Below are 26885 nucleotides of genomic sequence, written 5' to 3'. Positions count from 1 at the left end.
CTGCAGGCAAGGGCCTGGGATCCAGTCCCGGAGAAAAGCAAACGGTTGCGGTGTCTCCATCCCTAGGAAATCTCAGAGCAGGCCACTATCATCTGCGGCGAGGGCACGGCAGGGATGGCCTCTGGAGACGGTCTCATTGATTCCTGGCTTTGTTTTACACAATCTTGACAGGCACAATAGTGTTCACGTGCGACAACTCTCGCAGTTTAATATCCGGTCAGCAAAGCTGGCCCGGTCTTTCCAGCCTGCAGTCAGGGGACCCGGGGCGAATGGGGCGTGGCGTGGCCAAGAGGTCTCAAGGGAGGCGGTGGCCTGATGTCTCCGCCCTGTGCCGCCCCGCCCAGCTGGGGTTAGCCTTCCTCCCTAAAGCCTCTGGAGCCTGGGACCAAGAATCACGGCCTGCAGGGGCCAGGATCCAGGGAAGGTCGGGAGACGGCGCCGATCCTCAAAGGGTCCAGCACGGCCAGCCACCCTCCTCTGGAGACCGCGGGAATCGCCGCTGAGTCAGCAAGGCGCGCGCCCGCGGTCGCCCCAGCTCCGCCTCCTCCGCGGCCCCGCCCCTTCGGCTTAAAGCCTCGGTTAACCCCTTCCTTCACAGAACAGCAGGCTCGCCCTGAGAGGCCTCTATTTAGAGACCACAGAATCCCTAGTATCCCGAGATACTTTTTCCACCTGAGTTCAGTGAGCTGTGCACCTTAAGCTCGATTTTATCTCCGGCCTACCTCTGAGCCTTCCCGGAGTCCCTGCCTCAACTTCTTCACCTCAAAAGGAGGTAACTCATACCGAGAACCTGGACTCCTTCACCCCCGAGACGTATGGCCTCCTCTAGAGCTGAGTCCGGCGCAAGTTCCCACCCTCTAAACAGCTAAAGCTTTTGCCTTTCTCAGGGCCCCTGAGACGAGACTGGGACTCAGAAGGCAGCAGTCAGACCTTCCTTGACATCAACTTCTATCCCCTTTGTTTTCCAAAGCTCGTTCTCAGGAGGGTTTTGTTTTGTTTTGTTTTGTTAAATGCGATTTTATTGAAATATATTCACATACCATACAATCATCCAAAGCGTACAATTATTCACAGTATTCAGGAGGGTTTTTTATCTAATTGGTGAGCGAAGAGTTAAAAGCCTGAAGAGCTTGAAGGCGGAGCTTCAGTGAGGTCACTAGCACCCGCATCCGACCTCAGGGGCTGGGGCGTGGCTAACATCGCACCGCCCCCTCCCTCCCTAATTCACCGCCCCTCCCCGCTGTCACCAAGCCAGCGGCACATGATGCAACCCGTCGCGGCCTCAGCCATCTGATTGGTGGCCGCGCCCGGCGCCAGGCATAGAGATTGGGCAGAGGAGGCTGTGACGAAACCTGGACCAGGCCCTGTAAAGAAGGGAGGAGAGAAAGAAGAGGGAAGGGGGGTAACCCGCGGGAGGGAGGGGGTTGGGGAGGCGGGGTCCCGGCGCTGTGCTCGCTCCCCTAGCGCGCCAGTCCCGGGGCTGCAGGGAGCGCAGCGCGGGCGACCCGGGCCCCGGCCACCGGACACGACCCTCCCTGGAGCTTGGACATCTGCCCATCTCGGACACTGCACCGGACACTGCCCTCCACAGGGCTGGACACTACAACGGACACTACTTCCCAGCTCCGGACATTGCTCCCTCCTCCTCCCCTCCTCCCCCCGACCCTGGACGCTCTTCCCCCTCCCCCTCCGGGGGCCCAGACATTGAGCCCCCCGCAGGCTCTAGCTAGTGTCGCCTTGCACCCCAGCGCCAGGCACTGCCCCCTCCCTGTTCCCCTCTCCCTCCTCTTCCTCCAGCCTCCCCTTTCCCCTCCACTCCTCCTGGGTCGAAGCCCTGCAATTTCTCCGACCCCCTGCGGCTCAGCGGAGGCTGCCCGCGCCCCCATCCCCCGGCGGTTCGCCCGGATGCCTCTCCCCGGGGGATTATGGTGGCTTCTCTGCTGCCGTCGAGGCTTCACTCTTCTGCACCGGGACTACGGGGACGGCGAACTTAGCGGGGACGGGGACGAGGACGAGGACGAGGAAACCTTTGAGCTACGGACCCCGAGTCCAGCGGGCGGCGGGAGGGTAAGTCCCGGGGGGCTGGAGCCTTGTCTGGATTCCTCTCACCACCACCGGCCGTCACGCCTGCTCTGGCTCCAGGCTCCAGGCAAACGCTGGGCTTTTGGCGGACTGGGAAAGTGGGGGAGGTTTTTGCCTGGGGATCAAAAGCCCCCGAGAAGTCAAGGAGCAGCCCTATTCGGGATGTGCCTGTGGGCCTTGCGCTGCTCGCTGGGCGCTGTCCACCTGCTGGGGGCCCTGAGGCAAGGGAGGCGTCACGCGTGGCCCGACCTGGCCCTGCCTCTCCCTTCCCCGCCGGCTCTGCGTCCCATCCCGTCTCCTTCCGCCTCCGCCAGCGCCGAGGAATGTGGCGAGGCCGGCTGGGCGGCTCGGACGCCTGAGTCCGCTCCCAGTTCGTGAGCACTGGGGCCAGATGCGGGAGTTCCCGCCGCGGGGACCTGGGCGAAGGGGAGAAGGCCTCCTAGGATTGGGGTCCCTGGCGGGGACTCCACACAGAGGGAGCTGCGGACCACGGCTCTTCGAGGGCCCCTCATTACCCTGCCACTCAGAACGGAACACTCTTCCCCTCTGGTGAGGTTCCTGGAATGATGAGGGATACTCGACTTTTCGATTTTGTCGAATCTCCTCGTGGGAAAACTGAGGCACGATTGGTGTGAGAGACCTCCAGTCCCTGGCTTCCCCTCCCCCATACTGCTGCACACCAGTGACCAGACTCCTGCGTGCTGTCGCCCAGACCAGGCTCCCATCCCCCGCTTAGGGGTCCCCGGCAGGCCCGGTGGCTCGGTGCCCGGGTGAGGCGGGCTGCTGCCGCCGGGGAAGGCGCCAGCACCTGGCGGAGGCGGAGGGCGGATAAATATAGAGGGGGGGGGGTAAAGGGAGAAGGGAGGGAACTCGGGAACTGCGATTTAGGGGAGTTGGTCTGAGAGGGTGGTCAGTACCTGCCCCTATGGTGGTGTGGTTGACAGCCCCACTCAAAACCTCCAGGAAATGGGTGGATGTAAGCCACAGGAAGAAGCAGGACCCAGGCGTCCCCAAGCTTCCAGCCTGGGCAGGGTCGGTTCTGTCAACCACGCCATTGCCTCCCTCATGCTCCACCTCCACCACCCCCCCTCCCCAGCGCTTGGGGACAGGTGTCCCTGGCTCCTCCCCCCCTCCCCTTCTGGCTCTGGCAGTCTGGGCACGGTGGGGATGGCGGCACAGTTCCCGCATGGCCAGGCTCCTGGATGGGTTTGGGGCTTCTCAGACCCCAATCTAGGACTGAAGTTCCAGGGCGTTGGGGCGTGGGTGGGGGAAAGGCAAAATCCCAGACTACACCTTGCCTGGAGCGTGCTATTCCTCAGCCTGGTCTGTCCTTCCTGAGCCCCAGCAGAAGGCTCACTGCTGAGCCCCAGGGGCGTCTGTGGGAGGGCGTGAAGAGCTCTGGGAGAAAGGATGCCTCTACTTCTTCCCTTCCTTCACCTCGGTGCCCTCAGATTACTCTCCCAGAGCAAGTGAGAAAGAGTGTGCAAGGGAAAATGGAGAGGAGGGGGTGTTTCCTCTCTTCTTCCTGCCAGGCAGGAAGGGACTTCTGTCCACCTTTCCCGTTTTATGGATGGGGAAACTGAGGACCCAAAACGGGAAGGGACTCTCCACAAAGAATTAGTGGCTGGACCGGTACTAGAACCCAAGTCTCCTGACTCCTGCTCAGTACTTTTTCCACCCTACTCCACCCCTGATTATATCTTCCAAGTGTAACGGAGAAATGACAAGGCGCTAGCCTTGACTTCTTAGCTGGACCTGCTCTGTAGACATTGTGGACCGCCGGGGAGGGGCCAGCCCAGCGGCTCTAACTCGCTCCGCCCCAGCCACGACCCCACTCCATGACTCCTGAGCAGCGCTATCCTTGGGGCAGAAGCCTCAGGCGTGGCGTGGGGAGGGCTCTGACACTGAGGACCTCCCTGCCTGTTTTTCCAGGGTCCCCTGGACGTGACGCTGACTCAGCCGGTGAGGAGCGGACCCGTCTCCGACAGGTGAGCGCCACCCCCAAGTCCCAAAGTCTCGGGACCCCAGTCGGTTCTCAGGACCCCCATCCTCGCAGTCTTCCCTCCCGCGGTTGTGCAATAAGGGAGAGGCCCTGTGCCGGACGCTGTGGTTTGGCCGGGGTCCCGGGGGGCGGTCCGGCCGGGGGCGCGGGGAGGGAGGGGGGGCCCAGGGCTATTTCTGGTGAGAGGTCAGAGCTGCGCGGCGGTTCCCACAGCCTGGGGGAGGGGTGACAAGGTCCGGAGCTAGGCACCCCTCACAGTCTGGGGAACCCCTACTGAGGCTCCCCCTCGAGGCAGGGCGGCGGCCCGGCAGACTTGCTCAATTTTCCCCCCGCATCCCCCCTCTCCCCGCCCCCCGTCCAGGCTGCAGAGCTCCTCCGACGAGACGCGGAGCCTCATCCCGGAGAAGGGGCCGCGGGAAGACGACCCGGACATCGTCGTGAAAGGTGGAGACCCCCACTGCACTCTGGACATCCCCATTCCTAGCCCTCCGGGGGATAATTGCGCCTGCTGATTCGTCCTCTGTCCTTCTTGTCCTCCCAGGTTGGCTGTATCGCGAGCCCCGCGGAGGAGGGGCGCGGCCCTGGCTGCCCGCGCGTCGGGCTTGGTTCGTGCTCACCCGGGACTCCCTGGACCAGTTCAGCAGCAGCGGGAAGGGGGCGCGGCGCCTCGGGAGCCTCGTGCTCACCAGCCTGTGCTCCGTGACTGGCCCAGAGCGCAGGCCCAAGGAGACTGGTGAGACCCCGTGAGGACTCTCCTACCTCCCTGGGCAGTGGCCCCGACCGGCTCTGATTGCCCTCCGCGGCCTCTCGTTTCCCCAGGTCTGTGGTCAGTGACTGTGTCTGGCCGGAAACACAGCCTCCGCCTCTGCTCGCCGCGCCAGGCGGAGGCGGAGCGCTGGGGGGTGGCGCTGCGAGACGTGATCGCCGCGAAGGCACCACTCGAGACCCCCACTCAACTGCTGCTCAGGGACATTCAGGTGTGAGAGAAGGGACTCCAGTGAGAGCGAGGAGGGTGGTGGACCCAGAAACTGCTTGAATTCTTGAGGAACCCCCTTTCCCTGACCCGCTCACTCCCTGTCTAGGAGAGTGGCCGAGACCCGGAGGCGGTGGCTCTCATTTACCAACGGAACCCGATTCTGAGGCACACAAGTGGAGCCTTGTATGCCCCACTCCTGCCCCTGCCCTACGGAGTCAGCGCCCCAGGTGAGTAGTCCTGTGGCCCAAGTTCCCTGGACTGAGTGGGGTAGATCAGAGATAAGAATCTAATTGTGCTACCTGGCAGAGACTTAAGTGTCCTCAGGGGTCTACCCTGCCCCTCACTTTTCAGAGGATGAAGTTGAAAACTGAAGCTGGCCAAACTGATACCCAGGGTGGAGGAGAAGGAAGCCACCACTGAAAATTGGGCCCCCTTTGGCCACCTTCCCTATGGGTCTCATTCTGACCACCAATGTTCCTTCAAGAGTTTTACACTCTCATCTAATCTTTCAACCACACTCTTAAGACCATATCATATTACCGTCACAAGTGAAGGGAAAGCCACCACTTTGGGAGAATATGCTGGAAAAGCAGCTGCCCGCATCCAGCTATACTTCTTTCCAAGAGGGGACAGTGACTTACTCAGGTCCTATGACTAGAGGGTTAAAGGGAGCTGGGAAGAGAGCCCTAGTTTTCTGATTCCCAGTCCAGCCTGTTTTCTTGCCCTTGGTGATGGCTCTCAGTACCAGTTACAGTATCTGGGGTTTGAATCTATGAACCTCAGCCTATTCCTCTACTGTATTAACCCAAAATCCAGACTTAGCAGGATCCAACAGCAAGGATTCCAGGGAGGCAGGGGTTGAGTTTGGCTCTGTTGAGGACCGTTGCTTTCCCTTCACTCTGCCTGTCGTTCATACCCTCCCTCACCTGGCCACTCTTTGTCCCCTTATACTCCCTCTGACCTTCCTCCGGTTCATGCCTTCCTCCCAGGGCCCAACTCTCTTTCCTCCCTCCAAACCGTCCCTCCGCCCCCACCCTCCCGCAGGTCCAGGCTATGCACCCTTGCGCGAGGAGGCGGTGCGGCTTTTCCTGGCCCTGCAGGCGCTGGAGGGGGCGCGGCGCCCAGAGACCCTGATGCAGGGTGTGCTCCAGACCTGCCGGGACCTGCCTGCGCTCAGGGACGAACTCTTCCTGCAGCTGGCTAAGCAGACTTCAGGCCCTGCGGGTCCGCCGGGTCGCCCTGCTACCCAAGACCCCGCGGCCCTGCGGTACTGGCAGCTCCTCACCTGCATGAGTTGCACTTTCCGGCCTGGAGGAGCGGTTCGCGGCCACCTCCTGGGGCATCTGGAGAGGTGAGAGGGGCAGGGCGGGGACATGGGAGCTGCCAGGCTGGGAGAGAATGGCAGGCCTTTCCAAAGGGCTTTGCAGATGAAGAATTTAGGCCCAGAGAAGGGCAGGGATCTGCCCAAGGCCAGGGCCGCTGCTAGGACATAAGCGCCTTTGTGGGGATTACAAGATCGTATCCCCCTTGTGGGCGGAGGAATTAGAAAATGGCGCCCCTTTTGGGCAGAGGAGTTATAAAACAGGCTCCTTTTCTTTGGGGCTAACAGAGTCTGGCGCCTGGGCTTTTAGGTTGAAAAGCGGAATGCGGCTGGATTTTGGATTTCAATCTGAAGACGAGTCACGCACACTTTTGGAAGTGAGAGGGGGCTTTTGGGAGAGAGCTGCCAGGGGGCTTAAAATGTAATTCAGCGCTATACCGAGTACCCCGGACAGATTTAGAAGAGCTGGTCGCTGGCCTTCAAGGAGTATAGAGTTGGAAGGGAGGGAATCGACGAGATGAAAGAAACCATAATACAAGAAGGTGGGAGGGAGGGGCAGAAGGGAAGCCCTCCGACCGCTGATTTCCGTGCAACCCCTCTCGCAGGACAGAGCAGGCGCTGCCGGACTCGGAGCTGGCGGAGTATGCGCGCTTCATCCGGAGAGCGCTGGGCCGGACGCGCGGCCGGGAGCTAGTGCCGTCGCTGGCGGAGATTTCCGCGCTGAGCCAGCGGCAGGAGCTGTTGTGCACCGTGCACTGTCCCGGGGCCGGCGCCTGCCGGGTGGCCATAGACTCCCACACAACAGCGGGGGAGGTGAGGTCAAAGAGAGGTCCCCCGCCCCCCACAACCCACCCTCCCAGACTCCCATGCGTTGTCAGTGGGTCAGATTCATCGTCTGGGTAAAGGGCGCGGGGTGGGGGGAGGTGAGGAGTGTGGGTGGGTGTGGCGGAATTAAGAGACCTGAAATACCTCTCCAATAGGATCAGCCCCTCCCGGAGTTCTGGCAAGACCCCTATGAGGTCTGACCTTTCCCTTCACCCTCCTTCTCCTCCAGGTGGCACGCGAGTTGGTGGGGCGGCTGGGCTTGGCCCGGAGCCGCAATGCGTTCGCGCTGTACGAACAGCGAGGCGCCCAGGAACGAGCCCTGGCTGGGGGGACCCTCGTGGCCGACGTGCTCACCAGGTTTGAGAAGTAATTGTCCAGCCCTAGCCCTGTTCTCAGCTAGCTTTTCGTTTCTCAGCTTTGATCAATCATTAAACAAACATTGATCAAGCGCTTACCACGTGCCCTGCTCAGTGATGTTCGCTAGATTCACAGACCTGGCCCCTGCCCTCAAGGGGTTTGCAGTCTGGCTTCAAGGTCTGCCTGGACCCAGCTGGTGGGAGGCTCCTCTCCGCCTGGAACCCCCCCCCCCCGCAATCTGGAAATCTTGCCCCACCCCAGATTGGTCGGGTCGGTGTCCCACGCGGCCAACTGCTTCACTGTCGCGTCGCTTCCTTTTCTTTCCGAAGTTTGGCCGCCGAGGAAGTGGGTATGGAGGACTTGCTGGACTCAGGCTGGAGACTATGTCTGCGTCTTCACGGACCTTTGCACCCTGAGGGGTTGTCCCCAGACGGTCACGAATTGCCTTTCCTCTTTGAGCAAGTGAGGATCTCCGGGATTCACGCCCCCAAATAGACCCCGATTCTGAACACCTTCCTTACTAGGCCATCTTATTTAATCTTTATGGCAACCTTGGGGGGGGGGGGCTTTCCTTGAACCCAGGCCTCCTCGGATTCCATGTTCCGGGGTGCTTTCGTGACAGCACAGACGCAGCTCGCGCCCTGATGCCTGGTGCTCCCTCTTAGGCTCACGCTTTGCTGCTGCGCGGCCGGCCGCCCCCGCCAGACGACACCCTGCGCGCGCTGGCGGCGCTGCGCCTGCAGAGCCTGCACCGGGACTTCTCCCCGCTGGCGCCCCTGCCGCGCCTGGACCGCCTGCTGCCGCCCCCCGCTCCGCCGCGGGAAGGCCCGCCCCGCCCCGCCCCCAGGCCGCCCCCCTCCACCGCCCTGCTGGCCGGGGCATTTTGGAGCCCAGGCCTGGCTAAGAGGCGGGCGGAGCGGGCCCGGCGCGGCGGGGCCCATGGCACCGCGGGAAGTGGGGCCCGCGACGGAGGAGGCGGCGCCGGCACGGCGGCTGCTGTGCTGGGCGGCTGGAAGCGACTGCGGGGCATGGGCCGAGCTGAGGCCATGGCTGCCTACCTTGCTCTGGCGGCACAGTGTCCGGGGTTCGGCGCTGCTCGGTATGACGTTCTGGAGCTGAGCACGGTGAGGGGAAGAAGGGAGAAGGGGACTCTGGCGGCCCAAGCTGCAAGCCTTTGCCCCAGAGCCACAGGCTTCATCTGTGGATCACTTCTCTTCCTACCCCCAGCTCAGCTGCCCATCTCAAACCCCTGGAGTAACCGGCCTTGGGGCCCTCACCCTCCAGAACCTTTGCCCCCTTCAGACACATTGTGGATTAAAGGGAGGTTGGGGAAATTTCCTGCTCCCAGCCACCCCTCTCCCCATCCACCATCAAATAAAGTGCTGCAGGGCCCCCTCTTTCCTCCCTGACTCTGCCTTCTGTCTGCAGAAGACTGGTGGGGGTGCTCCACAGAAGCTATGCCTGGGCCTGGGAGCCAAGGCCATGTCCCTCTCCCGACCAGGGGAGACAGAGCCCATCCACAGTGTCAGCTACAGCCATGTGGCCGCCTGCCAGCTAATGGGCCCCCACACCCTGGCTCTGAGGGTGGGAGAGAGCCAGCTTCTCCTGCAGAGCCCCCAGGTGAGTGGGAACAGGGGTTGTGGAAGGAGGAAGGAAGGGAAGGGAGGTCAAGAAACATTTACTGAACATCTAGCATGGGCCAGGTACAGCTCTAAACCCTGGGGATAGAGCAGTGATCAAAGGCAAGCTCAAAGAGCTTACATTAAAGTGTGGGGGTCAGACAATATACACAGAATCAAAGATTATTTAGGATAGTGATAAGTGCTATAAGGGAAAGAGTAATGTGACAGGAAGTGGCCCTAGCATTAGGTAGGATGGTCAGGGGAGGAATCTCAAAGGAGGTGACATTTTTAAGCTAGCCATGGGAAGATCTAGGGGAACAGCATTCCAGGTGGAAGGAACTGCAAGTGCAAAGGCCCCAAGATGGCACTAAACCTGGCATGCTAAAGGAGCAGAAAGGCCAGTGTGGCTGTTACATAGTAAGTGAGAGGGAGAGCGTGATGGGAAGAAAGGTCACAGGGGGTGGATCATGTAGGGCCCTTGTAAGGAAGCTGGACCTCCAGAGTCTGGGTGGAAGATGAGCAAAGAAAGAGAGCCCAATGGCTTTGAGTGTACCCTGTCCTCTGTCCTCTCTTAGGTGGAAGAGATCATGCAGCTGGTGAATGCCTACTTGGCCAACCCCTCCTCTGAGGGGCCCTGTGGCAGCCCTTCTCCTTCATGCCAATACCTGCCAGACACCTCTCCTTCCAGCCAGCACCCGGGCCTGGACGAGTTCCAGGGACAGTCTGGCTGTTTGGAGCAGCTGCAGGACTGAGCCTGCCAAGAGGTCACGACCTCCCTCCTGCCTCTAGCCTGGGCCTGGACTACTCAGATTTGAGGGAAACATGGACCCTTTTGGCCCTGCAGGGACAGGGCACAATCCACACCCAAGAGCTTCAATGGGTGTGGACAATTTTCTAGTTTGTTTCTTAATTTATTTGTAGAAGAGAAGCAAAAAGAAAAAAAGAAAAAAAAAATCCTTATTTACACAAACCCTTCCTGTGGGAGTGTTGTCAATGGACAAGCTGGAGCCTTATAACTCAGAACTCCACCTCTCTGTATGCCTACACTCGGCTTTTATCAGGCACTGGGGAGTCTGGATACCTCAGGGCACCACCCTCCTTGACCTTCTGGAACTAACTTCTACCTGGCCAGTATGCTGCTGTAGGGTGCTGGGTGGGGCAGGCAAAGGGTGGCTTTGAAAGCTGGCAATTATTCACCCTCCCTTTTCCATTGGGTGTTGTGAGGGTGGCCTCCTAGCATCCCTGAGGCCAGAGGGCAGTGAGTCATCAGATCTGGCACTGCCCAGTTCCTACCCTGGTGTCCAGCTTTCTGGGCCCTGGTTGAGTCCATCTTTGGTGTGCCTACTGCTTTGGGCCTGGAGTGGAGGGAAGAAGCTTGAGGTAGGATACAGACCCAAGCACTTCTCCAGCACAAAAAAGGAACGTCTCTTCAGCTTGGACTGAATTGGGTTGCGTTCTGGAGTTCTGATGGCTCTGGGCACCTGGAACCCAGAGTTCTGGCTTTCTGACCTGCTCAGCATGTTATGAGCCCTCTCTAAATAGTCTCCACACCCTCTGCCTACAGTGGAGAAGGCTGGGGCAACATTGACCTACACTGGGGCAGGAGCTCAGGCACTGAGGAGACAGCAGATCTCAGTAACCCTCTGTAACCTTGCATAGGATTGATTCCAGCAAAACAGACTGGCCCACTGTAAGGGAAAGATAATGGAAACAGTGCACACACTAAGATTTAGATAAAGCTGTAAAAAGTTAGAATAGATAAAGGCTACCCTACCATCACATGCCTTGAAATTGGGAAGGAACCTGGAGATCCCTTCACCAGCCCCACATTCACAGTCCAAGTCCTGACTATATTCACAGCCAGGCTTTTATTACTTCATCAGAGCTAAACAAGCATATCAGGGGTCACGTCACAGAAGGGGGTAGGAAGTAGGGTTGGTTCCTGGGCTGGTAATGCACCTAGAATGGTTGTAGGTGAGAGGAAATTGGGCCAGAGGAACCAGGCTTGGAGGGGCTGTCATTACTGTCCCCAGGGCAGTGAGAAGGAGGGAAATCACTGCTCCTGGGTGCCCCAGGAGATATAGTCAGGCCGTGTGGCTGCATGGTACTCATCAATGAGCTCCTGCACAACCTCCCTGGATCTGTCCAACTCATTGAAGTTCTCCTTGAAGATGTCCTCCTTGCGGAACTGCTCGAGGAAGGCCTCCCGCTTCCGTAGCTTGTCGTACTGCTGGCAGGAACTTTCAAAAAGCTGAAAAAGATTGAAATCTCCTCCTTGATGCATGCTAATGCCAAGAACAGAGTAGGTTAAGGAGGGACTGGGGACAGGTGATGAAGGTGGCTAAAGAAACAGAGTGGCCATTAAAAAGACCAGACGACTAGACTCACCGAGGAGATGCTGGTGTGGTTGGCCATCATGAGCCCACTGACCCGGTGGGCCGAGGGCAGGTAGGGAGACTTCCGCGACAGGGCCACCTGGATGCTGGCTGGGCCCCAGGGGATGAAGTTGGCCAACTTCCGTTCTCGGATCCTCTGCAGGCTCTTGTGGACCTGGGGAGGGCGCAAGAGCGGTATATGTAGCCTCTCCTCTACCCCTGTGGGTTCAGGGGTTAGAAGGAAGGGGCCCCAGTTACCTGGGTGGGGTCCACCTCTCCCTGGATGATGTTGAGGATGGCGATATAGCAGTGGTTGGTCTGGCGATCCCGGCCTGTGGACACCATCACGTTCTTGGGCTGCAGCAGCCGCCTCATGACATCCAGGACTGTTGTCTTCCTCACGCTGGCCACCTGAGGGGAGAGTGGGTAACAGGGACCAGGCCAGTGCCCAAGATACAATCCAGAGACACAGAGAGAAAGAGGAGTCACAGTTAACATGCCCCCATCAGACTCGGGGTAGTCTGGTCCCTCTGGAGAGTGTCTGTGGAGACAGGTCTACAATGAGCATCTGGGGTGGATAGGAGTCTGAGCCCTCCTCGCTTCAGCAATTGCACATCCTTGTGCAGGCCATAAGCAGACCCCATATGGCCCACCCCTGCAGGGGGCCAAAGGCAGAAGACAGAGAACAAGTCAGTAAGAGAGTCACATGCTCTGTTTCTGTCCCTGAGCCCAGAGCCTCTTGGGGCTGCAAAGGGCAGCTCCTGGGGCAGCGGGAGAAGGGAGAGGCTAGGTCAGGGCCTGCTGGGCCCAGGGCCAGCCCGGTCTGGGGCACTGAGGGCTGCTCCTACCGACTGGTCTGTGGTGAGGGGGGTGTAGCCAGTCATGAGGAAGTGGAGTCGCGGCGTGGGGATGAGCGAGGCGATGAGGCCGATGAGGTCGTTGTTCATGTAGCCGGGGTAGCGCAGGGTGGTGGTGCTGGCCGACATGATGGTGGACACCTGGGGACAGAGGTGGCATGTCACAGGTCTCAGTCTGGGCAGGGCCTCCCTTCCCAAAACAGTCCTCCAGCAGGGATGGCCCTGGTGCAGAGGGGTCCAGGGGTAGGGGCACACCAGCTGGTTGATCTGGGAAAAGGACGGGTTCTGTATGTGCAGGCGGTCCGTGGCGATCCGGTTCAGGGCCGTGTTGTCCAACACCACCTGGGGGGACAGAAGAGGGTCACAGTACCTTTAGAGGAGAAAGAGGGCAGAGAAAGATATAAGGGAAGGCTTATTGTAAATATCCCTAGGTTGTAAGCTCTAACAGAATTCACATCCATTCATGAGTTGTAGTGGTTATTTCTAAATTCTGAGATGCTGAGCTCTAAACTCCAAAACCAGGAATGTAGTGGTCTCTGAGACACTTTTCTACTGTCCAGTACAGTGAGCAAATATTTTAGTTTCTCCCTCTGTGCCATGCATTGTGCCTGGCCTGGAGATACAATGGAGAGCAAAGCAGGCATGGTCTTTCCCCTCACCAGACCTTCAGTCTAGTGGAGGAGACAGACATTAAATGTAAAACAGAAATTATAGCTACAACTTGAAATATACACAAAGGAATCTGACCTTAACTGGCTGGTCAGAGAAGGTTTCCCTGAGAAAGTGACCCTTGAGCTGAGAGTCCAAGCGTGAATAGGCATTAAGTAGGCAAAGTGGAGATAGCTGAGTGGGATATTTGCTTTGTTGCGAGTCTTGCTGCCTAAGGGGACTGTGAGCAACTTGAGGGTTGGACATCGATTTCAGAATTCACCCCACGAGTTCAGAATTCAGCCCATGAGGAGTGGTTTTGTTGGTCCTCTGTTCTCTGGAAAGGGGCTTGGGCAGGGCAGAATGTATGTGCCCCACTGGTTTGGAGAGGCCAACCAAAGCGCCAGCTCCCTTCTGTGCTCACCACACAGTCAGCGTTCTGGGTCAGCCTCTTGAGTGTGAGCAGCGAGTTGTAGGGCTGTACCACCACGTCGCTCATCTCGTCCTGGTTGGGAAACACCGAGTATGTCTGCACCAGTTTCTTGGGGTACCTGAAGGTAAGGAAAAGGGTGGAGGGGAGGGTGGCACAGTGAATTAGAAGGCTCCCATCACTGCCTATCTCTTTCTTCTCTAGGGACTACAGAGGCCATTCCTATCCAAGCACCACCAAATTCTTGTACTCAAGGGTAAGGGTAGAACTGAATTTTCCGAGCCCAGGAGCCAGAAAAGATAAGCCTCAAGCATCAATCCTGCCATCCCCTCAGTTATTGCTTCCAAGATGTTGCCTGGGTAGCCAGGCTCTGTCCCTATGATTCAGAAGGGTAGTGGCAGGCCTTCCAGTTCAAGAGAAAAGGTGAGAAAAAGGAAGGACACCAGCCAGGGAACCAGGGCTACTGCCTTCTCCCCAAACACGGGCTCACCTGTCATTCAGGTGCTCCAGGAGGTAGGAGCCCAGGCCTGAACCCGTCCCCCCGGCGATGGAGTGACATAGCACAAAGCCCTGCATGGGGAGGGGTGGAGAGGCTTCAGGCTTGTCTCATTCCCCACTCCCAACATACCCTTGTCTCAAGGCCCCCTGTGTGTCCACCTAGGTTCACAGCCCAGAAGAGAAGGTGAATGACACATGCTTAAGGGGCTGGTGGCAGCCAGATTATAGCCTCCACCTTATTTATCTCAGTATTCCACATTTGATGCTCAATAGATGGGTTTTGAATTTAATTGCCCCATCAGACTACCTGTTCAGGCCACCTCCTGACCATTCTCCAGTGCTCGCCAGCTTTTTTTTTTTTTTTTTCCTTCAGTAGGGAAGAACCTCACCTCTAGGCTGTCACTGCCATCTGCTTCTCGGTCTATGATGTCAAAGATGTCTTCATGAATTTTCTCACCCTGAATAGAGATGTGTGGAGGAAGGGTCAGAGTGAGAGACAGTGGAGAGCATGTGTTTTTTTCAGCACCAAAAGCTCTACCCTGGGACATTGTTGCCACCCTCAAGCAGAGCTTCACATGTGGCCCTCAAACAAAACTGCTACTTTGCTAATATTTGCACAAAATTTGCATAAACCTCTTCTCCAGTTATTCCTCAAGTCAGGGAATCCCGTTTGTCTCTTACTTATTGTTACTCTGGTCTGGTCGAATCCCCAGGCTGCTTAAACCTGCCTTGACCTGGGGTGAGTCTCTGGGATGGCCTGCCTGGGCACCTGGGAGAATCCACTGGCCCAGTTGTTGCCAGCTCCTCCACCGTGCTCCGACAGGTAGATGTTCTCCGGGTTGTAGAGCTTGGCGTAGGGTGAGTTGAGGATGGAGTGGATCACCCGGGGCTCCAGGTCCAGCAGCACGGCCCGCGGGATATAGTGCTCATCATCTGCCTGTCCACCGGAGTCCAGGGGAGGCCCAGTCAGCTGGGGCCTGCCCAGTGCTCCCAACGCCCAACTCTGGCTCCTGCCAGCCCTCCCTTCTCAAGCCCTGGCCCGTCTACCCAGCAGGTTTCCCAGTACCGGGCCGCTGCCCTTCCCTTCAGGCCCCCTGGGCCACTGGGGCCTTGGCCAAGTCGCTGGGGGCACCTGGTAGAAAAAGACGTCCTTGCGGTCAGTGCCCTCGGTGGCGAACTCCTCCACGATGCCCTCGGGGCTGATACCATGCTCGGCGCACAGCTGTTTCCAGAACTCGAACCCAACTGGGGGGAGGGGGAAGGGCGCCTGGTCTGCTAGAGCCGTAGGGTCTCCAGGAGCCCAGGGTCGGGGTCAGAGACTGTCACACTGGGAGAGGCGGCCCAAGATGCCTGGGTCCGGGAGCCATCACAGCCTGGGGCCCGCTTTTGGTCTAAGGCTCGGTTCATCATGCATATTAGGATAGGGATTAATGGGAGGGAAAGGAGGACGGCAGGATGCCAAGCACTTGGGTGGAACCCGAAGGGGCAGAACCGGAGCTGACGCTCGCTCACTCTGGTTGCCGCACTGGCCTAGCTGCAGGGTGATGATCTCCCGGGGCATCGCTCTTCAGGCGTGGGCACTCAGCCCCCGCCGGGCGGGAGTCACAGCAGAGACCAACGCTTGGCAGCCGGGCGCGCAGGACGTGGGAAGCGCGCTCTCGGTCTTTTGACGCGGGTGCTCGGTCTGCGCGTGTGCAGTATGGGCCTCCCCTCGGCCCGCGGGCTGGTGATCCGAACCTGGGCATCATTATCTCCCACAGCAGTCACAGCTGGAATTCCGCACAGGCGCAGAGTGAGGCCACGCCCTCCTTTCCCTTGTTCCCAGTCCGCGCTTCGCGCCTGCGCATTGAGAACCGCGGGAGGACCGCGGAGTCGCGACCCTAGTATGGGGGAGGGGAGAGGTGGGGCCGCTTTCGCGGACAAGCCAGGTCTACGCAGTGGTACAGGTGTGTGGAGCTAATCCGCTCTATTATAGGTAGGTGAGAGGCTCTGCGTGATCTGCTAGGTAGAGATGCTGGGTCCAAACGAACTTTCTTTTCTTAAATTCAAATTTTATTTTACGAAGAATTGTAAACATACAAGTACTATTTAGTATTTTTATGTTTTGAAATTTTATATGATTGTAATTAATACCACTGAAGTATACACTTAAAATTGTTAAACCGGCAACTTTTATGTTATATATGTTATTTTATATATGTATTTATAAAAATTTATATAAATGGTGGCATAGTGTAATATCCTTTTGCGATCTGCTTTTTTCATCCTATCACCATACATTAGGTTTTTGTGATTTAGCCATATCGATACGTGTAGATTTATTTCATTCCCTTTAACTGCTGTATAGTATTTCATTGAGTGAATAAAATCAGTTTATTCTATTTCCAAATAGAGGGGGTTAGATTCTTTCCACTTATTCCCTATTAGATAGAGGAAGCATAGGACTTGTCCACCTATGAATATGAGGGAAAATGTCTCTAGAAGGGGCATGTGCAGTTTCAACTTTACTAGGTTTGGCATATTTTCTCCAAGATGGTCGTATCAATTTACCCTCTTCCAGCAATAGAATTCCTGTCTCTACACTTGGGTTATCAGATGTTAATTTTTGTCAATTCCATAGATGCTGAATGGGATTCAGTTATTATCACTAGTGAAGTTGATTTGCTTTTCTTTCTTTCTTTTTTTTAAGCTTTTTATTTTGAAATACTTTTAAACTTACAGGGCAGTTAAAAAAATAATACAAACCCCACACAGAGAACTCCAGCACATCCCTATCCCCTCACATACCCAGATATATCAGTTTTAACCTTTTGTCACATGCACTGTATCATTCTATCTACCCATCAATATATCAATCCACCTATCTATCTGCTTATCTAACAATCCATTTTCTGAACTCTTGAGTATAGATTGTATACATCATGGCCCTTGAACACTTAATACAGCCATGCACATTTCTTAAAAATAAGGATATTCCACTTTGTGTGTCCACCTTAAGTGCAATTGTCAAGTTCAAGAAATTTAACATTGATATAAAGCTTACAGTCTATATTCCAGTGTTTTCATATGTCCCAATAATGTCCTTTTGAACCATCTCTCCTCCTTCATTAGAACATGTCCAGGATCATGTATTGCCTTTAATTGTCATTGTCTCACTTTTCTTTTGTTCCTGGCTTTTCTTCCTCTGTGAATTGCCTGTTCATATTTTTTTGGCCCATTTTTCTCCTGTGTTGTTTCTCTTTTTCTTATTGATCTGTAGGCATTTATATTCTATGAATTTTGCCTTGGTTCTTTGAGTTGCAAATATTGTTTCTCGGTCTATGGCTTGTCTTTTTATTTTGCATATGATGTCACATGAGATTGTCATAGGGATTTAATGTGGACAAAGGTATCCATCTTTTCCCTTATATTTTGCATGTTTTATTCCTTTTACAGAAATCTTTCCCTACCCCAGGGTCATAAGCTATCCTTTTATGTTTTCTTCCAAAAGCTTCATAATAGTTTTGCTTGTTCCCTATAGGTCTTTAGTTCATCTGGAATTTATTTGGAGGCCTGCTGTGAGATAGCAATCTATTTTATCTTTTCCATATGGATGTCCAATTGTCTCCAAAGTGATTGTTAGAGTCTTTGCAGCTCACCCACCCCCTGGAACATTCCAAACCCCTGCCCATGTGGGTCGGCCTCTCTGTGGCTCCATTGGTCTGTCTGTCTGTCTGTCCCTGTCTGGTGGGCTTTCTTTGGGAGCTGCCTGCAAGGGCGCCGGTGAAAGCCAAAAGTCATGTTCTGTCGAAGTTTTTTGTTCTCTCATTTGGTCCTTCTCTCTCTCTCTCTCTCTCTCTCTCTCTGAAGAGAACTAGGCCGCCTTCCAGCTCCCACCCACCCGAAATCCTCGGGGCTTCTTAAGAAGACTCTGGCTCACCCCACTTCACCACCTTCCCCAGTTTCGGCTCAGTTTCCCTCCCCTCACCCTAGCCAGGCATCCCAGCTCACTTCCTCTACCTCTTGCCTGGGTGTCAGAAGATCTTGAGCGGCCCTCAGGAGGACCTGGTAGCCTTGCCCTTTTTGGGAGGGTCTGACTGCTCCCTTTGAAGTTTAAGGGTGGGGTCCAAGTTACACTTTTAGCCTCATGGACTCTTTCTTCAACTGGACCACTTCTTAAGAGCTGGCTGTCTCCAGAGGCTTTGCCAGAACCTTTTTAGAGCATAGAGTCTGCCCAGGGGTGAAGAGGAAGGCTTGAGAGATGAGAGCAAACTTGCCAGGCCTCCTTGCCTTGTGAGTCTTACAAGGTTCAGTTTGCTTCCTTAAAAAAAATAAAAAGCTGCAAATAGTTTTTGAACACTTGCAAGACATAAGAGTTAAATTTTACCTTTTCTTGTGATTAAAAACACTGTCTTCCTCTTCATGGTCCCCCAGAATTGTGAAAACCTTTCAAATCCCAGTTTATAGGCAAGCAGGTTAGAACATGTGAGTTTATCTGAGTTGGAAGAGTTGCCGTGTAAGAAGTCATCTCTGATGAGCCAGAGGCTCCTCTCAGTCTGGTAGAAATACGTTGAAATTGTAGATGCTTATGCACATTAGCAGAGCTGAATGTAAATCTTCCCAGTTCTTAGTAGGCTATGGCTTTCCATTTCTGCTGAGAACTGACCAGTCCATGTCAGTGAAATGAGGTGATACATGGGTGCATAGCACAGTGCCTGGCTCATAGTAAGCATTCAACAAGTATCAGCTGCTGTCGTTATCACTAGATGCAGTTGGAACTGAAGTATAGCTTGGCTACTACTCCAGATGGAAGAGCTTATTCAAGGTAAAAGCGAAATGAGTGTTTACTTTAAATACGTAAAAAATAAATGAAATCGAATGACTTGTCATGATTCTACAGATTCAGTTTCAGATCTAACTTCCATTGAGGTTGAGCAAAAGAACCAGGTTCATCATCTCCTGGGTTTCAACTCTAGACTCTGAAGGTCATTACCGATAGTTTGATGGTTGAGTGTTAAGTTTAATTTTCTTGGCTCTGTGTTCTCTGACCCAGATTATGATAATGTAGTGGGATGTGGCATTCCTTTGTCTGAGGCCTTGGTCTGCCTCTGATAATAAATGTAGCATTTGTAAATAACTAAGACGTTTGCTAAACGTCCAGAGTCTTGATGGGACATTCCAGGTTGAATAAAACATTTTTTTGGATGCATCTTCATTTCTGGCCTTTCCTGGATGCCCACATTGACTATGCCAAGAGCACAGGTATATTTTGGAGGTAAGTAGGTAGAAGGGTGAGGTGGTGAAATGAGGGTGTATCTCAGGGCCTGGGAGGAAGAGCAGAGTGCATTTCATGGAAAAGCGGCTAGTTAGAGCCAATTCTATGCATGAGACTGGGATTCGATGGCCCCATGGAGTTTGGTTTTTGAAATGAAAGCAAGGGAAAATTAAAACAGTGATGAGAAAGAGCTGAAGCTCTTTATGTGAGGGGGTTTGTGCTAAATTCACATTTTGGTTATGAAATAGAATGAAACAGCTGTTTTGTTCTGTATAGTTTTTTTGAGCAATAGGAGGTAAACCTAAAAGTAAGCCTGTTTGCAGGATATTTGTTCATTCTTTGATTGTGCACCTAAAATGTGCCGGGTACACAGTTGTAACCTGGGGAAGTTGAGATAATCTTGGGATGTTGGGTGAAGGTAGAGCCATTTACTGAGACACGGGGAATTCGGGAGGAGCATGTTTGCACAAGTTGAGTTTTAGGGGACCTGGTAACCTCCAGATGGAGTTAGGGGCCCCATGGGCAACAGAGAATGCACAGGCCTAGAGCTAAGGAGAGAGAACCAAGTGGACAGTCAGCCATGCCCAGGTAGTGGTTAAAGGCATGCAATGAATAGGGTCACCAAGGGAGAATGCACGGTGTGGGATGATGCTGGATTGGAAGAGAACTCAGAATACAACCTGATAGAATACAACAGTTAAGGGGTAGGAAGGAAGATTTTATGGCAAAGAAAAATGAAGCAAGCAGAAAAGAGGGAGAAAAACTAGTGTTGCCTACCCTCTTAGTTTCAGGCAGAGCATTGATTTTGTTCTGCTTCCCTCCTTTTCTCCAAGTGGTTCATGGGTAAATCCTGATTAGTCCAAGCCAATTAGAGTAATCATGATTTCCTTGCCAGGGAGGGACTGATTTAGGAAGGGACACATGATGCAATTCAGGCCAGTGAGTTGTGAGGAAAAGACTTCTGGGGGATCTGGTGAAAGGTCTCCTCACTGATTAAAAATAAAGAGCCAGTAGAAAGGGACATGCTGTCTTTTTTGGCTGCATGTTGTCACATTTAGATGTGGCACCTGGAATTGCTATGCTTCTCTTTCAGCCATGCAGAGAGCATTTTGAGGACAAGCTATCATGCTGAGGATGACAGAGCAGAAAGATGGAAGGCATCTGGGTCCCTGGTCACTGCTGAGCCTTCAAATTAATCAGCCCTGGTTTTGCTCCGTTGGGCCTCTTGAAATGTGAGATATATTTTCCATGTGGTTTAGGCTATTTGATTTGGATAATCAATTCAGATTTTACTTGTATCTGAAGGCACAGACATAGAGAAGGATACACAGAAGACTAGGAAGGAGAATAGTTTGGCATTGGAGGCTGCAGAGAGATGTAGTAATAAGGGATTGGAAAAAGGTCCTTTGAATTTGGCAAGAATAGTGACTTGGGCATGGAGGTAAAAGCCAGAGTACAAAAGGTTGCTTATTCTTATACACAATGGAACTCAAGGGATATTTGAGGAATCATAAACTTGAGACATGAGTGAAGATAAAGAAATGGGCAGATAGTATAGATATCAAGACAGGGTTTTATTATTGGGTCTATCCCCAGAAAGGACCCATGGATAGAATTCAGGGGATCCATGAAATTGGATGGGGAAAAAAATTACATCTTGATTTTCATTCACCTCTAACTGAAATTTAGCCTTTCCTTCATTTATGACCTGGCATCACACTTCAGTAACATTAGCAGTAGCTGTGACTTTGATGCAGGTGTTGCAAAGTATTGTTTACAATCATCACTGCTTTGAAATTCCTGGAGTTACTAGACCCACTCCAAGATCTTGTTATTTAATGTGTTAATAAAGGATAAACAAAAATAAAATTAAAAGAAGCACACACACGCTAAAAGGATGGGTGAAACTTGAAGACATCACACTGAGTGAAATGAGCCAGACACAAAAGGACAAACAATGTATTTGAAAAATACAGATGAAAAAACTAGAATATACAAATTCAAAGAGATAGAAAGCAGACTACAGGGAGACAGGGGCAGAGTGGGCATAGGGAATGGGGAGTTAATGCTTAATGGGGTACAGAGTTTCTGTTTGGGGTGATGGAAAAGTTTTGGTAATGGATGGTGGTGATGGTAACACAACATTGTGAATGTAATTAATGCCACTGAATTGTATACTTGAAAGTGGTTAAGGAGGGAAATGTTATGTTGTATATATGTTAATGCAGTAAGTTTTTTTAAAGGGAGCACATGTATTACTATATCACACACTTGTATTTTAATATAATTGGTTTCATTGTAATTGCACGTATATTGTTTTGTGCGTTTTAAAACATTAATCACCAGACTACCAAAGGGGTCCATGGTATGAAAAAGAGAAGAGAAGAGCGATTTGTACAGAGGAAATGGAAATCTAGCATCTGGGGAATGCTACTTTGTAGTACATGGGAGAAGCTTTTATGTTGAAATACTGAAATGACAGAAAGGGAATTTTGAGAGCCAGTGTTCCTGAGGAGGCTGGAGCTTTGGGGATCCAGGACTCAGGTGGAGGGATTAAGTAGAGGAAGGAAATTTTCCCACAATAAAAGGGAGGAAAGGATGAGTGTAGATAAAAATAAGTGTTTCAATGGGGTGGCAGTCAGGGGCAGGAAGTTGAGGGGACTTCTGCTTGACAACTTCTATTTTCACTGATAAGTAGGAGTGAAGTTATCTGCCAAGAGTGAGAATGAGAGGGAGGTAGATAAAGGTAGGGAACAGAAGAGAGGGCTGACAAGGACATACAGAGGGACTACCAGCCCAGGGTGTGGAGAAGGGTAGAGGAGGTTAGAGATCCCCAGGTTGTCAAGGCAACAGTCTGCGTGGGTGTGCAGTGTCTCTAGCAGTGCTCAGCTGCCCAAGTGTAGGAGTAAGAGGGCAGAAAGTCAGCCAGAGCCAAGGGTTTTATCAGGGGAATGTAGTGAAAAATTCAGAAAATAAAGGTGGAATGGACCAGGATGTCCAGGTTGTGTGGAGAAGCATATGAAGCTAGGAAGGGACTGATAGCTTGGGAGGATGAGATAAACAGTGGGAAGAAGAACAGAACAACGGCAGTGAGAAAGTGAAGGTGAGGGAAATGGTGGTGAAAGAGTGAGCCAGTCAAGTTTATGTTTAAGGAGTAGTTCTGTGGGATGGCAAGTGCTGGGGTCTGGCCATAGTGCAGGAGGCTGAACTAGAGAAGAGATAAATGGTGTTGGAAGTGAGGAGATCAATAAATGGTTTGACAGGGCTTTGGATGGACCATTCATATAGAAATGAAAGTCACCTTGGATGAAAGTGAGGAGGGGAAGTCTTTGGAGAATGTGAAGAAGTGATTTGGAAGTAGGTAGATCATAGGGATAAGTAGTAAAGTGTTGTGAAGTTGGGTACTATGTGCCTCAAAAGAGGAGGAGGGTTTTTCAACAATGGTTTAAATGTAACAATAAGGAGATAACATAGGGTGAGGTTGGGGGTGGGGGTGGGAACCAATGCCCCTGCTGTGTACCCAAGATGCATTTGCAAACTAGTAGAGGCCTTTTTGGTTTTATCGCAATCATGGGCGTAGGTGATACTGGAATTTGGTACCTAGAGATCAGAAATGCTAAATGTCCTGCAATGCACAGAACAGTCCCACACAGTGATGATTGTCTTGCCCAAAATGCCAGTAGTGCAACTCATGCAATTTTACAGATGAAGAGACTGAAGTCCAGACAGCTGAGAGGTACTTACTTTTTAGATCTTCTATTGTCTGATATTGTATTAAGCTTTTGTGCGTATGTCTGCAGTCATGGTGGCAGACAATATTGGTTGTGGAGTGAAATCCCTTCTCCCTAGTCACCTCCTGTGATGGTTGGGTTCATGTGTCAACTTGGCCGGGTGATGGTACCCAGGTGTCTGGTCAAAGCAAGCACTGGTCTAACCATTACTGCAAGTACATTTGTGGCTGGTTAATAAACCAAAAGGCTGGTTTATTAAATCATCAGTCAATTGATTGCATCTGTGGCTGAATACATCAACAAAGGGTGTGCCTTCTGCAATGAGAGAATTTAGTCAGCTGGATTTAATCCGATCAGTTGAAGACTTTTAAGGGAGAAAAGAGAGAACCTTGGTTTCTTCAGCTAGCCAGGCTCTCCTGGGGAGTTCATTGAGGACCTTCATCGGAGTTGCCAGCTTGTGACCTGCCCTATGGAATTTGGACTCGTGCATCCTGCCCTACAGAATGTGAACTCATGCATCTCCACAGTTACATGAGACACTTTTATAAGTCTCATATTACAGATAGCTCCTGTAGGTTTTGTTTTCCTAGAGAACCCTGACTAATACACCTCCCAGTGATTGGTCTATGGTTGCCACAGTTCTGGCCAATGAGATGTACGTAGAGGTCATGAAATGGGACTCCTGGGAAAGCTTTTTCAAATGGGCAAGTGAGGCTGGCATATCTCTATCTCCTTTGCTTTGCTCCTTTCTTCCTGCTTGGAACTTGGTTCAGCAGCCATCTTGTGCCCATGAACACAAAAGCCACACATTAATGATGGTGGAACATAAAGATTGAAAGACCCTTTGTCCTTGCCGATGTCCCAAGAGTGCCCTAAGCCTCTACTGCCCATCTCTGGACTTATCAAGTGAGGAAAAAAAATTACTATTTGTTTAAGCTACTGTTAAGTGTTCTGTTGATTGCAGCTGAACTCATTCCTACCAGATAGAGTCACAGGGCCAATTAGTAACAGAACTGAGGCTGAAACCCAGACATCTCTCTGACAATCTAATACTCATTCCTCTACAGCAGTGGTCCTCAAGCATCAGCATCACCTAAAAACTTATTAGAAATGTAGAATTTCAGACCCCACCCCAGACTCTAAACTGGAAATCCTGGTGGTAGGGGCCAACAATTTGTTTTAACGAGCCTCCCAGGAGATTTCTCATGCACCTAGTTTGAGATCACTGCTCTATAGCCACACTCCTCACTCTGTGGTCCTGGGTCAGCAGCATCAGTAAACCTGGGGGCTTGTTAAAAATAAAGCATCTCACCCACACATCTATGGCCAATCAATCTTTTTCTCTATCTAGTCCATTTATTTGAAAACCTTAAAAATTATTTCTAAAATTAAAAACTATTTCTGTACAGAAAATACTATACCTACGGTAATCTAGGCATAACTCCTACTTAAAAAAAAACAATTTTATTTAGAAATAATTTAAAACTTACAGGAAAATTGCAAAAAGAATACAGAAACAATACAAAGAACTTCAATGTACCCCCAAGCAGATACCCAAATTTACCAACTACCAGCCTTTTGCCACATTTGTGATATCATTTGATCTATCTATGGCTGCCTATAATCTATAAGTATCTATCTAGCTGTCTATTCTGTCTGCCTATCTTCTAAACATTTGAGAGTAGGTTGCATACATGGTTCTCCTCTGACACTTAACACTGCCATGTATATTTTCTTAGACTAGGAGCACTCACTTATGTAACCACCTTAAGTATAGCTAAAAGTTTAAGAAATTTAACATTGATCTAAAGCATACAGTCCCTATTCCAGTTGTTTCAATTGTCCTGATAATGTCCTTTTGGGCATTTTCTCCTCCATTATTAGATCCATTCCAGGATCACATATTGCGTTTAATTGTCATTGTCTCTTTAGTCTCTCTCCCTCTTTTTAAATTGTGGTAACAGATATACAACATAAAGTTTCCCATCCCAGCCACTCTCATGCATACAATTTAGTGACATTAATCACTTACACAGTGCTGTGCTGTCATCACCATCATGGCCAGTGGCTTTGACAAGGGTGCCAAGTCCATTCAATGGGGAAAGAATAGAATCTCTTCAACAAATGGTGCTGGGAAAACTGCAGATCCACATGCAAAAGATTGAAGTTGTCCCTTTACTTCACACCATATACAAAAATTAACTCAACATGGACCAATGACCCACATATAAGAGCTTCTACTACAAAACTCTTAGAAGAAAACATAGGGGAAGATCTTCAGGACCTTGGATTTGGCAATGAATTCTTAGATATGACACCAAAAGCACAAGCAACAAAAGAGAAAATAATGGGACTTCCTCAAAATGAAAAACTTTTGTACATCAAAGGACATTATCAAAAAAGTGAAAAGACAACTTACTGAATGGGAGAAAATATCTGGAAACCATACTTCTGATAAGGGTTTAATATCCAGAATACATAATGAACCCTTACAACTCACCAAAAAGCCAAACCCATCTAAAAAATGGGCAAAAGTCTTGAATAGACATTTCTCCAAAGAAGATCTACAGATGGCCAATAAGCATATGAAAAGATACTCAACAGTGTTAGCCATTAGGGAAATGCCAATCAAAACCACAATGAGAATTCCATTGGTAACAGAGCTGTGAGTGGACCCTAGAGAGCCCTGAGCAGCCCCGACACCACCTCCCTGCCTAGTTAACCATCACACTCTAGGAGGAGCCACATTGGAAGTGCTTGCAAGTTGGCATAAAAAGATCATCACTATGATGGTTTTGGGAACAATGAAGTAGTTCAGTGTGAGAAATGGGTATGGTTTAATCAACAGAAATGGCACCAAGGAAGATGTATTCCTACACCGGACTGTATAGAGAAGAATAACCCTAGGAAGTATCTTTGTATTTTAGGAGATGAGGAGACTGTGGAGTTTGATGTTGATGAAGGAGAAAAGGGTGTGGATATGGAGGCAACAAATGAACCCTGCTGGAGTTCCAGTGCAAAGCAATAAATATGTAGCAGATCAGAATTGTTATAGGTGTTATCCATGTCATAGGGGTCCTGCACTCAATTACTAGCAGAATTAATTACCAGAAAAGTGAACTGAGTGGAGAAAAGAAGGAGGGATCAGAGCGTGCTCCCAAAGGACAGGCTCAACAGCTCTGGTCCTATTGCAAGTGACGGATCCCACCTTACTACATGCAGAGACCCCCTGGACTGGACCACAGTGCTCCAACCCTCCTGGGCAGAGGAGTGATGGGGGGTGTTGACAACCAGGGTGCAGGAGAGCAAGGCAGAGCAGCGAGGCAGAATATGTATCAAGATTATGGACCATGATGCCAAAGACAGTCTCTGGAGGAGGGCAATGAAGAGTATAAGGAAAATCAAGGAGATGAGACCCAAGGTCAGCAGCCGCCTCAACCTTGGTACCATGACACAGACACCCAGACAACCCTAAACCACAAGATGGCAAAGAGACAAAAGCAGCCTGTCCACCAGTTGAGAATTTGTCTGCTCCAGAGGCTAAGCAGGGCGGGGCCGAGTAAATGCTGGCTTACCATCTCTACCATCATCCGGTTTAGTCATCCAACAAGAAGTGAATATGAAATTTCAACAATAAGAAATGAACAAAAGATAGGAGCCAAAGACCTTAAGTGCTTGCTGTTTGCCTGTTGACCGGATAACTAGAAATATCTGCATTATCTGTGCAACATGGAGTTTTTATTATTTTTACCTAAAGACATCACTTTTTGGTAATGACAAATGTGTTTTTTTTAAAGCCTGGTTTTTCTCATTACACCTTTAAAGGTTTTTAAATTTTTTCATATTTGGTCAAGTTGAGATTTTTAAGAACCTCATTTTTAATTTGTAATATAAATTTACAATTTGA

The 26885-nt window shown here is 51.6% G+C and overlaps 2 protein-coding genes and 1 pseudogene across 5 annotated transcripts; 2 read left to right on the top strand and 1 right to left on the bottom strand.

Annotated features, from left to right (window-relative positions):
• The first annotated feature begins 1450 nt into the window (after positions 1-1450).
• Positions 1451-10155, top strand: PLEKHH3 (pleckstrin homology, MyTH4 and FERM domain containing H3). 4 transcript variants are annotated; one of them, XR_005212792.1, is made up of 13 exons: positions 1451-2067; positions 4015-4070; positions 4446-4528; positions 4626-4817; positions 4904-5061; positions 5167-5287; positions 6105-6411; positions 6987-7194; positions 7436-7563; positions 7893-8025; positions 8229-8662; positions 8992-9183; positions 9761-9898. XR_005212792.1 is itself a non-coding variant. In XM_037810037.1 (13 exons), the coding sequence occupies exons 1-13, from the start codon at positions 1906-1908 to the stop codon at positions 9935-9937; spliced, it is 2376 nt and encodes a 791-aa protein (XP_037665965.1). In that variant the 5' UTR covers positions 1455-1905; the 3' UTR covers positions 9938-10155. The 4 variants fall into 4 exon arrangements, 2 of the variants coding, with proteins under 2 accessions (XP_037665965.1, XP_037665964.1); XR_005212791.1 differs by having other exon boundaries at positions 7436-7572; XM_037810037.1 differs by having other exon boundaries at positions 1455-2067; positions 8229-8687; positions 9761-10155.
• Positions 10156-11014: 859 nt separating this feature from the next.
• Positions 11015-15764, bottom strand: LOC119514069 (tubulin gamma-2 chain). The gene is made up of 11 exons (XM_037809626.1): positions 15506-15764; positions 15126-15238; positions 14763-14930; positions 14383-14451; positions 13986-14065; positions 13490-13616; positions 12673-12759; positions 12409-12558; positions 11819-11971; positions 11574-11735; positions 11015-11436 (listed from the first exon to the last, which is right to left on the bottom strand). Exons 1-11 carry the CDS (start codon positions 15552-15554, stop codon positions 11239-11241), a joined length of 1356 nt encoding a protein of 451 aa, XP_037665554.1. The 5' UTR covers positions 15555-15764; the 3' UTR covers positions 11015-11238.
• Positions 15765-22817: 7053 nt separating this feature from the next.
• LOC119514777 lies at positions 22818-26541 on the top strand (annotated as a pseudogene).
• Positions 26542-26885: the final 344 nt, after the last annotated feature.

Source organism: Choloepus didactylus, chromosome 18, assembly GCF_015220235.1.
Source record: "Choloepus didactylus isolate mChoDid1 chromosome 18, mChoDid1.pri, whole genome shotgun sequence".
NCBI lineage: Eukaryota > Metazoa > Chordata > Mammalia > Pilosa > Megalonychidae > Choloepus > Choloepus didactylus.
Note: the sequence above shows the minus strand (reverse complement) of the source record. Positions and strands in the feature narration are given on the sequence as shown.